Below are 12,363 nucleotides of genomic sequence, written 5' to 3'. Positions count from 1 at the left end.
ATAGATGACCTCTTCATCATTTGGACTGAAAACCTGCAATCTCTGATTGATTTTCATCACCAAGTCAATAATCACCACCCCTCCATCAGACTATCCCTTGTATACTCCAGCAACATTTCCTTTTTAGAGATTATGATCAATATCCAGAATAGTTAAATACAAACCATAATATACAAGAAAACAATGGACTAAAATATATATCTATACCAACAATCACCCCAAACATACCCAGACAGCTGTAATATACAGCCAAGCCCCCTGATACCACCAAATTTGCACCGAGGAGAACATCATCAACTCACAAATCTCAAAAGGGCTTTCACTCAATAAGGACACTCCTCCAGAGAGAGAGATCACACTTTTGAAAGAGCCATCAGATACCACATGAAGAATTGCTGCAGTACAAAAAGAAAACCCCCACAAATTGCACACCATTAGTTATGACATAGCATCCTTCCCTGAAACCTATATGGAAAATTCTCAAACAATTGCAACCCATACCAGAAGATCCAATTCTTAAAGAGATCTTCCCAGAACCACCCATCCTAGTCGTTAAAGAAGCACCGAACCTCACCAATCTCATCACCTGAAGCAAACTTACTGGGCGTGTCCACACATGCAAGCACATGCGCTTGCAGCAGCTCAAATAGAAGTGGTGCAAATTTGAGCTTGGTCTTTTTGCCTCAGCGCACGTGCTTGGACATTCACATTGTTGTGGAGCAAATTGTGCCACTTGGGGCAAAATAACCCTGCCTAGCTCCTCCCGGATCTGCTGCCGGGGGAGCTACAGTGCAGGGCCAGCACCTGTCCTGGCCTCATCAGTACAAAAAGCTGCTTCTGGGGCCCAGCCAATTGGTACCTAGGGACACTACCCCTTGTGCCAGCTGGACTGCTGAAGCAGCCCTGAGAGTTCCCTGCACCCTTTACCAACTACAGCAGTCTAGCAGGGAGGCTGCTGCCTGGCTGTGACCTGCTGCACACCTGCCAGGGCTGTGGCTGCAGTTGGCCTCTGTGCAGCACTACTGCCATGTGTGCTGCTGCCAGACCATCTGGGCAGCTATCACCCAGAAGAAGTTCCAGATGTGGTGGCCTGCTTTAAACTGTCAAACCATATCCTCCTGGCCCCATTTGTCCAGGAGGTCAGCCACAGCCAGCTGGGTCCAAGGTGCCAGCTCTGAGCAGGCAGGGTCCTGCCACTGGCCTCCCTAGCACGAATTCTGGTGTTCCCTAACTGAAAGATCCCTGATAAAAAAATCCCAAAGTCACTCTGTAAAATACCCCAAAATCCATGTTCCTTCACAATTAAAACAAAAGACCACTATAAAGAGAGAGAAACTTGCCGCAGTGAGAACCTTTTCCTGTTCCTGCACAAGCCTCTTGCAACATCTCAAAGGGGTTTGAGACACTGCAAGAGGCACGTGTAGGCTTGTCTGGATGCACCCCCTATGGCCCAAAACACACCGAATGGATCCAGACCATGCTGGGACAAGAAATGTAAAACTGCCAACGTATCTCTACCACTCCCACAACAACTACACCCCACAAAAGAACCATCACCATTCTTGGATCTTACATCTGCACCTCCAGAAATGTAATACATCTCATCCAGTGCACTAAATGCATGGGTAGGAGGAACCAAACAACAACTGTGTACCAGAATAAACACACGCTGAAAATCTATCACAGTCAAAACTACCTAATTACCTGTTGGTGCACATTTCTCACAAAACAACCACTCTCTCTCCAATCTCTCAGTTCTAATCCTCAAAGGGAATTTACAAAGCACCTTTTGCAGACAAGCCTATGAGCTTCACTTCACCAATCTACCAGATACAAAAGATCATGGACTAAATATAGACATTGGATTTATAGCACATTATATAACTTGCCTGCCACCCTTTTACCCCAGCCTTTCTACATTACCTCTACATTTTACAAGCAACGTTCTGCTAGGGCTGTGCGAAGCTTCACCAGCTGTTTTATTTTGAGACTGTTTCGACTCGTTTCAAGAGAAGGGCTTCAAAACAGCCTCAAAATGAAATGAGGCCAGTTGAAATGTTTCAAAAGTTTTAAAATGTTTCAAATTTCAAAGCAGCCATGCAGGTGTTAGGAGACAAGGGCAAGCTAAGGCTGCACTCCCAGCAGTTTCATATGGCTCAGCCCAGTGGAGGAGGCACTTCCCCCAGCTGTGTTGAGTTCCCCAGTGCTGTGAGCGGCTGGAACTCAGCCCAGCTGGAGGAGTGCCTCCCCCCAGCCAGACTGAGATCCCCAGTGCTGGATCCCAGGTGGCAGGAGCAGCAACCTGTGATCCGGCAGGCAGATTGGGGGCCCGCCCACACAACCAGGAGGGCTGCAGGGGTTCTATCAGACTCCTTCCAGGCATGTGGGGCCCCCATCTGCAGGCTGAATCACAGGAAGCTGCTCCTGTTCCCTGGCTCCTGCTTGTCAGTAGCCTGCAATTTCCTAGAAACCCCTACACTGATAGCCTTGAAACTTGGCAGGCTTCATGGCCTCAAAAGGGGCTACCATCCTTGCACGTTTCATTGGAATCAGGCAAGAAATGACAAAGTTATAGGCTGTTTTGTGCTTCCCCATTACAGCATATCTGAGGATTTAATCCTGAACTATTGATGCTGCTAATCTGTTCAGTGCACACAAATTAAAACTGCACTCTCTGCTCAGAATAAAGAACAGCACTGTATGGAGAACTTAGACTACAAACACTACATGATAAATGAATACCATTTCTATAGGCTCTCATCCACTGGATTTCAAAGTACTTAACATAGGCAGGTAAAAAGGACTGTTCTAGATCACAGAAAGGTAGTTGGCCATGTCAGCAGGGTTGATTTGCACCTTACAGACTATCTAAATCAAATTGCAGTCCCTTCATAGCATCTAACAAAGTAAGTTACAAAAGCTTATACATATCTGATTTAGTTACTTTATAAGGTGCAAATCTACCCTTCTTTTTGCCTGTTCTATATCACACAGTGAAACCATGATGCAGCCAAGAACATTTGGAGGAAGAAAGAATAATTCTATGGCTAATGCACAGAACTGGCACTCAAGAAAGAGTTCTGTTCCCAACTCTGCGTGGCCTTGGGCAAATCACTTGAGCACAGACTTACTAATCTAGGGGACTACTCAAACCATTAACATTAAACATCTACTGATGTGCTTCCTGAATCTGTCTCAATGTCCCGCCTGCAAGAGCTGAAATAAAACATGAAGAAAAACATCTTGCATTCCAAGGCTTGTCTAACTATCCCAACTACATAGTTCGTCCAATAAAAGCTATCACCCTAAGAAATCCTTTCCTCTCACATAATCCCTGGACCACCCTGGCTACAACATCATTCTAACACTACCAAACATGGAATAACTAGGGCTGTGTGGATGAAATGAGAGGCGTGTGTGCATGACACTTTAAAGCGAGCTAAATGATTTTGTACCGCTTTAATGATGTTGGTGTTTGCATGCCTCAGCGGTGTATTGCACACTAATTCCAGCTGCTGTAGGAAATTTGGCGGTGTAACGTGCCTTAAATACCTTGACGCGCAGCAAACTAAAACTCCTTCAAGGGAGTGTGCTCGGCTCTGCCCCCCCCCCCCCCGCCTCCCCAATACAGAAGAGTCTATGACTCAGCCTGGACTTTGCTGATCTAGCTAAGCATGAAGAAAACCCTTCCCCTTGACTGCCTTGTGATTAGTAAAGCCCAATCCCTTTCACCTAGACCTAGAGCCACACCTTCATCCCCAAGACCCAGATCCATTCCAGGGATCCATAGCAGGCCATTGGGATAAAACCGACACACCCACAACAAACAAGAGGGGACACACGCTGAGTCTCTTCTCTCTCCACCTCGCAGCAGGGAGGGAGGAAACAGGGATTATAAGCATGAGTTCCCCAAGAGGGACTAGTCCCCTAGGGCAGCCAGCCAGTCAGTCAATAGGGTCTGCCCTATACACTTGGCTGTGCTCAGCACTCTCCGGCAGCTAGGGGAGCTTCAGAACATGCTTGGATGTATGGACAGGTACCCTTAGCTGCAAGTTGTTGGCAAAATGGGCCATCTCTGAGGCACCCACCTGGTCCATCTAACCTTTGCACAGTGCCCTCCTGCCAGGTTTTCCTACATGGGGGAACAAAACCATGAGACTTCTCATGGTTCATTCAGATGTTTGTAGGGACCTGCAGAAGGAACACCAAGAAAGCATGGAACAAGTCATGGGGACCTGAGAAGGCGGCTTCATAGAGAAGAGAATATCTGTTTTAATGAAGCCAAAGTATCTTGGAACTTTTACATAAATACAGCAAGTCCTGCTGCACCCTTGTTTAGAGAAGGCAGGTTTGGTAGAATGAAGAGAATATAAGCTGGATGGGAAATGTTAAGTATAAAATTGACATGCAGTGAAATAAACAAAAAAACCCCTTTTCATAACACCACAAGTACAATGTGATGATGCAAAAATAACAGGATGTTGATCTCCCTCTCACCAGCACCACATAATTAGTTAATTCAGGGGTAGGCAAAACATGGCCAACAGGCCATATCCAGCTGCCAATTAATTCTATCCAGCCCGCAGCACCAGCAGAGGCCAGAGCCACCACAGGCTGGAGAGAACCAGCTGGTGGGCCCACAGGTGGCAGCTCTGGCCTCTGCTGGCACAGTGGGGGCATGCTGTGCAGAGGCAGCTCCGGCACTGTGCAGCAGCCTGGGAGATGGGAGTCTGACCCTGCAGTGCCAGGTGGGAGTGGGGGTGCTTCTGTCCAGCATCCTCCATGGTGTCAGCAGAGGCCCGAGCCCTGCCTACCTACCCAACATTGCTTGGCAGGAGGGGTGAGGAAGGGGAAGAACTGAGCCCCCTTTCCACTTTCCAAGCTGGGGTCTGCACAGCAGGTGGGTGAGTGAGAGGCCAAGAGTAAGGGGCATTCCTCCCCTGCAGCCTGGCTCCACAGAACTGCGAATGCCATTGCCCTGACTCTAGAGCAGCACAGCCTAGTTCCATTCCTGCCTGCCAGTATCAGCTAAGCTGGGTAGCACTGAAGAAGGGAGAAAGGAAAGAAGCAGAGCTGAGACACAGCAGCCCCAAAGGGGCTCATACTCCCACCTACTCCTCCTTCCAATCTGGTACCCCTTAGCCTAGTTGCAGGGAGCTCAGGCATATGGGAAATGCAAGTGCATGTAATCCTCAACAGCTCACCAGAACTGTCTAGCCCAAAATAATTGCCTACTCCTGAGTTAATGGAACTCATTACCACAAGACTTAAATTAATCCCCAAACTTGGGAGGATTTTAAAAAAAGAAAAAAAGTGATGCTTCTAAGAATAGGTTTATATTTAAAACAAAAGTCACAAAATTCTTGGGAAAAAAAATAAAAAACTTTCAGGTTTGGGGATATAGAGACTTCACATTATAGGGGTTGCAAAGAAAGTCTCTCCAAGGCTAGGTTAATAATGCAGAATAGTTAGGGCACAGCTTCCTTCCCTGTGGCTTGGCCTTGGAGGCTACCCTAACCTAAAACAGATTTTAAAGGATGCACGAGAACAGTATCTTACCCTCAGCCCACCCTACTCATAGTACAGCATATTATATTGCAGGTGGGAGGGAGAGGTACAAAACACTTCTTTGCCTCGCATAGAATTCACAAAATCCTGTTCAACATTGTTTCAAGTTGCTCACATCCAAATAAATCCATTGTTTCCCTGTTGACTTCTTGTCTCTTGCAGCTACATGTGCCGTTTCATAAAGAAATTTATTATTCCAGCTAAAATATGCTCATGTTGCAAATCAAAACCAAGAATATTTAAAAACTTTGTCTTCTTTGGAAGTTGAGCATCCAAGGTACCTTTGATTAGTACCATGTTTCTCTTGGCTGGTGATGACTACAATGCATAATACCACCACTGCCAATGAAGTAGAATGAATTTTTAACTTGAATTCCAATGTTTTAAAACTAGCCAAAGCTCTGGGTTGACTGAGTGTTCTCTATCAATTCACTTACCTTAATCCACAGTCATTTAACACTGCAGTGTTAGTATGTGTGTTAGTTATTTCTTATTTGTTTGTCAGTTACCTCCCAGAAGATGGAGGAAGTGGAATGATGTGGGAGGGGTTTGCTCTGTTCTAGTACTTTGATGATATGGCTAAATTTACATTATGGAGTTGGGTGTTGAGCTCTTATGGCAACTGTTCATTATGCAAGTTTATACAACTGTAAGGTCACTGATGTTAGTGTAAGAAGTGTGGTATAGATAGGAATTTTACAATTAAAAAAAAGACCCCTTTTCCAGCCTTTCCAAAAAAGTGCTACTTTTCTGTTAAAAAATAAACAAAAAGTATTTGAAAGATAATTGTGTTTTATTTTTCTAAATTTGTGGAACATAAATGGATACTTAAATGACTTGATATAATGACATCTTTACAAAAAAGATTTCCCCCTAACATCTGGACAACAATATATAAATATTTACAATGGAAAAATAGGCAGGAAGGAGAAATAAAGTAGTTTTCATTATCCAAGTCAATTTCTTTCTAATACATCAAATTCAGAACACAAAATACTTCATTTACTTCTATCCATATTTACACAGTCTTTTACTTGACAGTACTGAGGCTTTAACATCAATTTTTAGGACATTTTATTATGTAATGTGTGTCTCCCGTTATGTTTCTATAATTTACTTCCATGTTGTTGTTCTACAGGTTTGCCTGGAATAATAAATCAAATTTTGGAAAATGTTAACCTTGAAGAGAAAAATAATTTAAAAATGTATGCAAGTTAATGTACCAGGATACAAAGTTTCTCACAGTCAAATACAATCACAACACTGAAAATCAGTATAATAAAGTGTTTTATATATTTTTAAATAAGGTCATTTAGGTCTGGATCCAAATCTGTTGGCTTTAACAAAAGTGATTTCCAAGTAGGACAAATACATATATAGAAAAAATAACACCCTCTTCTTTTGTTAAAAAAGGAAACAGTGCCTTCTAAAACAAAGTAAGATGTGGTTGCCTGGACATAATGTAAGTTACAGTGGAAAGAGCTTTAAAAGCCCCAAATAAAATATGACATTCATTAAAAAGGATGATTTAACAAATCAACTGGAACAGTTTAAACCAGCCCATTTAATTTTGTAATATTATTACAAACATCAATGTTAAAAAAGGCTTTTTTTTTTTTTGCTTTCTGCCAGTGCTACATAATCACAACCAAAAACATTGCTTGCAAAAATGGTAGACACTTATCACATGCCATTTGGTTTTAGTAAGTAGACACTGATTGCCTTGTCCAAGAACAGGGATAATATTCTTCAGAAATCCAGGTATAGTTGTTAAAAAAAGTACTTCACATGTGTGAGCTGCGTCTCCCTCTAGTGCCCAAAGATATACGAAGCCTTGGTTCTCTTGCTTTATAATGTTCATTGAAGTCCAATCTAAAGCTAAGAAATCGAAGGCTTTCATCAGAACTGGTTGTCAGCAAGACCAAAAACTGCTGTACAATGCCCTGAACAAGAGAGAAAAATAAGAGATTTGTTAGAACATGTCCCTACAAATTAAGAATTTAAAATCATAGCATCATATGTGCACCATACTAAAAGAAGGGCAAGCACACTCCTCAAGAATTTGCAAGTCAGATAACTAGTTTTACACTTTGTGAAATCCAGCTACAAATCCTATAGCTACATGCAAATAGACTCCATCATATAAGATTAAAAAGTCAAAAGCAAAAACAAACAAACAAAAAATCCAAGACAACTTCTTAGAATACAGACAAATTACCCTGGTTTGGCTAAGTTATGTAATATTCAACAAATAAGGGTCCATGGGATGGGTAGGGGACTTGCTAGAAGTTCTCTCCTAAGTTTCCCGAAGTTTTCATCTGCACTGGGCAGAACTTTCCAAACAAAAAGGTACAATTAACTGTTAGCCAGCCCAACCCTGGAATACCCCAGCTGCATGCATAGTTTTTACATACCTGGGACACTAAGACCATGGGATCAGGGAATCTCACCCTATTCCTGGGTCCAAGACCTAGGATGTCTAAGAAGTGCAGGTTCAGCCCAGCTCCCCTCAATGCAGCATTTTACATGCCTTGCCCTACAGCCCAGAATCAGACGATTCAAGGGAATGGGGGGCTGCAGGGCAAGGCAGGAAAAGCTGCTGGGATGAGGGTTGCCAGGTTCCCAGTGGCTGGATTGCCTTGGCTTTCCATTATGGAGTTCTCCTGGCAACCAATGTTTAGCATCAGAACCAGGATTATCCTGGTCCCAGTGCCAAACCCCACCCTCATGCGGATGCTGACAATCAGCTGATTGTCAACATTGGCATGGGGTACTAGGTGTTCAATTTATGGCATTCAATTTAGGACACCATAAAAACAAAGTCACAAAGATACTCCACATGTTTTGTGGAATACCTTTGTGGCTGGTTTGCCACTTTACGGCACCAATCAGCTGAACATGTAGCACTGCTAATAAGTTAAAGGCACCATAAACAGTCATTGCACCATGGCTATAATGTGTGCCAGCAGACTAGACCATGCTCTTAATGATCCTTGCTTCATTCAGGGTCAAAGTTGAGGCATTTTAGCTCATTTATATAAATAGCTACAGGCTCAAACACGAATTACAGCATAACAGTCACTGTGGGCTCCTATACATGTGCAGGTTGGGAATCCAGCAGTCAGAGCAGACTCGATTACTTGAGTCTGCTGGATCATGGAAATTAACATGCTCCAGCAGACTGTAGTGTTATGTGCAACACCGTCCTTGTGCTGAAGTGGCAGCTGAGTACTTTGAACTAAAGTCATTTTTCAGCGTGGGGAAGTTGATGCACATGAGGCCTTGGTGTTTTTAATTGGTGCTAATTAAAGCCCCTCCCACATACCTCCCAGAGCATGTGTAAAAATGCCCTGTGCATTTCTGAGCAGCAACACCTCCCCCTTCTTGTGCTCAAGTCCTAAGTGCCTCCTTGACCTGTTGCAGCCCAGGGCTGCTTCACATGGGAAGTTCTGCCCAGCGCACATGGAAGCCTGGGGGAATTTAGAATACAACTTCTTGTTAGTCTTTCTACAGTAGTTGTTTCTGCCTGCCCTCACTTAATTTTTTTTTAACGTTTAGGGGCGTTGAACTAACTAGCAAGTGAGCAGCTATTTAAATATGAATCCTCCTATTTACAGAAATTGTCCTAATTTGCAAAAAAAATAAAATGCATGGAATGCAAATGGGATTACATTGGTTAAGATTAATTTTTTAAAAAAGAAACACTAGATCCATTTGTAAACAAGATATGAAATTTAACAAGAGACTATCACACATTATTATACAAACAAGCACTCTCTCAATGCTCAGAGTGAACTACTGGTAGTAAACAGTAGCTCCCTATGATCAATCAATCGTTCTAGGAGTTGATGCTTACAGTAGAACTCACACTTCTGTACTGAGCCACCACCCCTTTTTTAAAAAAACAAGAAGAAATAGTAATTGAATATGGAGTGATAGACAAGCATCAATAACATCGTAGCTGGTTTTGATCCACATAAATGAAAGTAGATGTGAAAGTGGCGAGTTAATTTTTCAGTTAAATTGTACAAATCTGCAGGGTACCTGGTAGAAATGCGTGAGTATTCTCAGCTGTGAACACATTTTTGGTATTGATTCTTGAAATTCTTTAATCCGTTTATTCTCTTCCTCCTCTTCTGCTGCCGTTACTCCCCACTCACCCTATGAAACAAAGAGAGATGTTATTTATGATAAACTAATGGGTTCTGCTGTCATAGGCACTATAATCCTATGTTCACACAAGGAAATTCAATATAATCTGCATAATAAGCTTTTGATATGGGACTATTAATTTACTATATAACCATCGTGTAGTAAACAAAGGTTTTAAAAGTGGCGTTAATGACAATTCCCATTAGATGACAAGTTACGAGATACCTAGCAAGGATGGCTTTATAAAAAAAACTCAGATAACCAGATAAAAATTCCATAATGTTTGCTTTGTTTAGAAATAGGCTGACTCCTTTCTACTGCTACCTCTTCCAAATACAAGCATGTGGGGTCAAGGAAGACCTGAGTTTTAGAAATAATATTTCCTGTGAGGGGCTTAGAACCTTACAAATTCCATTCTTCACACTAAAACAGTGAAAAAATTTAAAAATTTGCCTTTAAGACACCTTGCAAGATATATTCATCAACACTTTGGAGAGAAATGACCATAAAAAGTTATTTACAAGGCATAGTGGATTTTGCTTGCATTTCTTATCTCTTGCTGCTTAGGTACATGGCAGCTGCTGGGTTTTACTTTTGCTCTGGCCTTTTCTTTTCTTTTTTTCAAGTTTCAAAGACAAAGATATTTAAAAAAAAAAGAAAAGAAACAGAGGTCTGTTATAAATTGAAATATATATTGCTCTTCCACCCATCTCAAGTAACTGCTACAATCCACTGCCAGCCTTACTGTACCTCAAGTTCACGCTGCTTCTTCTTCTCTTCAAATTGCAACCTTAGTTGCAGCTCCTCCAAAGCAGCTCTGTACATTGTATCTTGAGCATTCTGAAGTTCAATGATTTGATCAAATACAGCTCGAAGCTGGTTGAGAAGTACCTGTGAGAAGGTTCATAAACAAGGATAAATGCAACAAAATGGAACTGTATAAAATGCTATTACTACATTTCTTGATATTCACCAGAAACATATCAATATACTTGGAGTTACAGGCACACAGACGGTCCAGGTTCAGGCATAACATTAATATGCTGCTTACTAAGATCAAAATAAACCAACCTGTTTTGATGCAATTGCAATATACCTTAATGCACCTGCATGGCCACTCCAACTACAAGCAAAAGGAACCCAATATTCTCACTGATGATTATCCCCAGTGTTGAGATGGGAAGAGGGGAAGTAGAATAAAACAGGTGGGCTATAATCCCTCCACAGGCCCAAAATAATAAGGTTGCTCCTCAAATGCATGTTGGAGGAAGGCACTGTTTTGCAGTCCCTCCTAAATCTCCCACAAGATTCTATTTAATTCTTACCAGGTAGGAGCAGCCGTGTGGTTGAGTGAAAGAACTTTATTTCTAACGATCACAAGGGTTTTGCTCTGGCATTGCCTTTCCCCAATTCAAAAAGGAGTTTGTTGCTAATTGGACCATCCAAGAAATAGTAATTATTTGCATTACAGTAGTTCCTGGAGGCCCCCAGTGTGTTAAGTGCTACAGAAAATCCACCCCAATGTGCCTGCAATTTGATTAAGCAGCAAACGTAGGTGGGTTGAACAGTTGGAGTGAACAAGGGAGAAGAGGAGGGACAGAGTCATGAGAACACACACTTTTACACAGGTCAGAAAGTATGAAAATTTTACAATCCCTACTTGCCATTTACTGAGCATTTACCTGCTGGTAGTTTCCCCATGAGCATCATGGTAAAACTGATTCTTCAGGAGATATTTGAAGGGGGGGCCATCAATCAAATCTGGAGAGGGCGTGTCACACAAGGTGACTTACAAGACTGTGAATATTCTTGTTGGAGACAAATGTGCAACAGAATCTGGCATCAGTACACAGGGAAATGATATAGGTGTAAATCAGTGACACAGAAAGGGTGGGGACAAGGTGTACACTTTTGACAAGCCAAAATTGAAAGTGGAGAGCAAAACATCTTGGAGATGAGGAATAAAAGAACAGGCTAAGACACAGGAAAACAGACTGAGACACGTTTAGAATGCAGCGACAGGTTTGAGTCAGCCGCCAAGAGCTGGCAGGTAAACTCACATGAATGAAGCAAATCACTTGCAGAAAGGGGAAGCTAAATAAGACTGAGTGTAGGGACTTTGCTCAACGTGTGGCACAATAGGGCCTTGCTACTAGTGGGAGAGCTTCCAAGTGCTCAATAATATATTACCTCAATCGTTTAAGTATAAGCTAGAATCAAGCTGCATTTTTTATACAAAAGGAAAGGCTTACTCTGGAGTCACTGTCTAACAAACAGCGAGTGATGATTGTGTCCAAGAAAACTTCATGAGCAGCGATGATGTGATCCAAGTCTTGTGCTTGCTGGACCTTATTCCAGAGCTCATCCCATGAACATTCAAGTATCTGGGGACAATAATTCAGGATTGGGCTATTTTTATTTACTAGATTACATACTTTCAAGATTTGACAAGTAATGTCTTGGGAATTATATACAGGCAGTCCTTGACTTACAACATTTTAAGTTACAAAGTTTCACACTTATGTTTATAAACTGATGCCCTGTTTCAACTTTATGACATCAGTTTCAACTTTACAATGCTTGATCCGATACAACACCAGCAAACAAGTTCGCTGCGTCACTCATCTGCCTGGAGAACATCTG

The 12,363-nt window shown here is 42.2% G+C and overlaps 1 protein-coding gene across 2 annotated transcripts in view; it reads right to left on the bottom strand.

Annotated features, from left to right (window-relative positions):
• Nucleotides 1-6,340: 6,340 nt before the first annotated feature.
• The window catches only part of TUBGCP3 (tubulin gamma complex associated protein 3), an 83,968-nt gene continuing 77,945 nt past the window's right edge, over nucleotides 6,341-12,363 (bottom strand). For both annotated transcript variants that reach the window (XM_019529649.1, XM_019529650.1), the window contains 4 exons: nucleotides 11,973-12,104; nucleotides 10,471-10,611; nucleotides 9,613-9,729; nucleotides 6,341-7,511 (listed from right to left, as the gene is read on the bottom strand). In XM_019529649.1, the coding sequence (XP_019385194.1) occupies nucleotides 7,353-7,511; nucleotides 9,613-9,729; nucleotides 10,471-10,611; nucleotides 11,973-12,104 (549 nt within the window). In that variant the 3' untranslated portion in view covers nucleotides 6,341-7,352. The remainder of the gene's footprint in view (nucleotides 7,512-9,612; nucleotides 9,730-10,470; nucleotides 10,612-11,972; nucleotides 12,105-12,363) is intronic.

Source organism: Crocodylus porosus, unplaced genomic scaffold (assembly GCF_001723895.1).
Source record: "Crocodylus porosus isolate Cpor-Errol unplaced genomic scaffold, CroPor_comp1, whole genome shotgun sequence".
Classification (NCBI taxonomy): domain Eukaryota; kingdom Metazoa; phylum Chordata; order Crocodylia; family Crocodylidae; genus Crocodylus; species Crocodylus porosus.
Note: the sequence above shows the minus strand (reverse complement) of the source record. Positions and strands in the feature narration are given on the sequence as shown.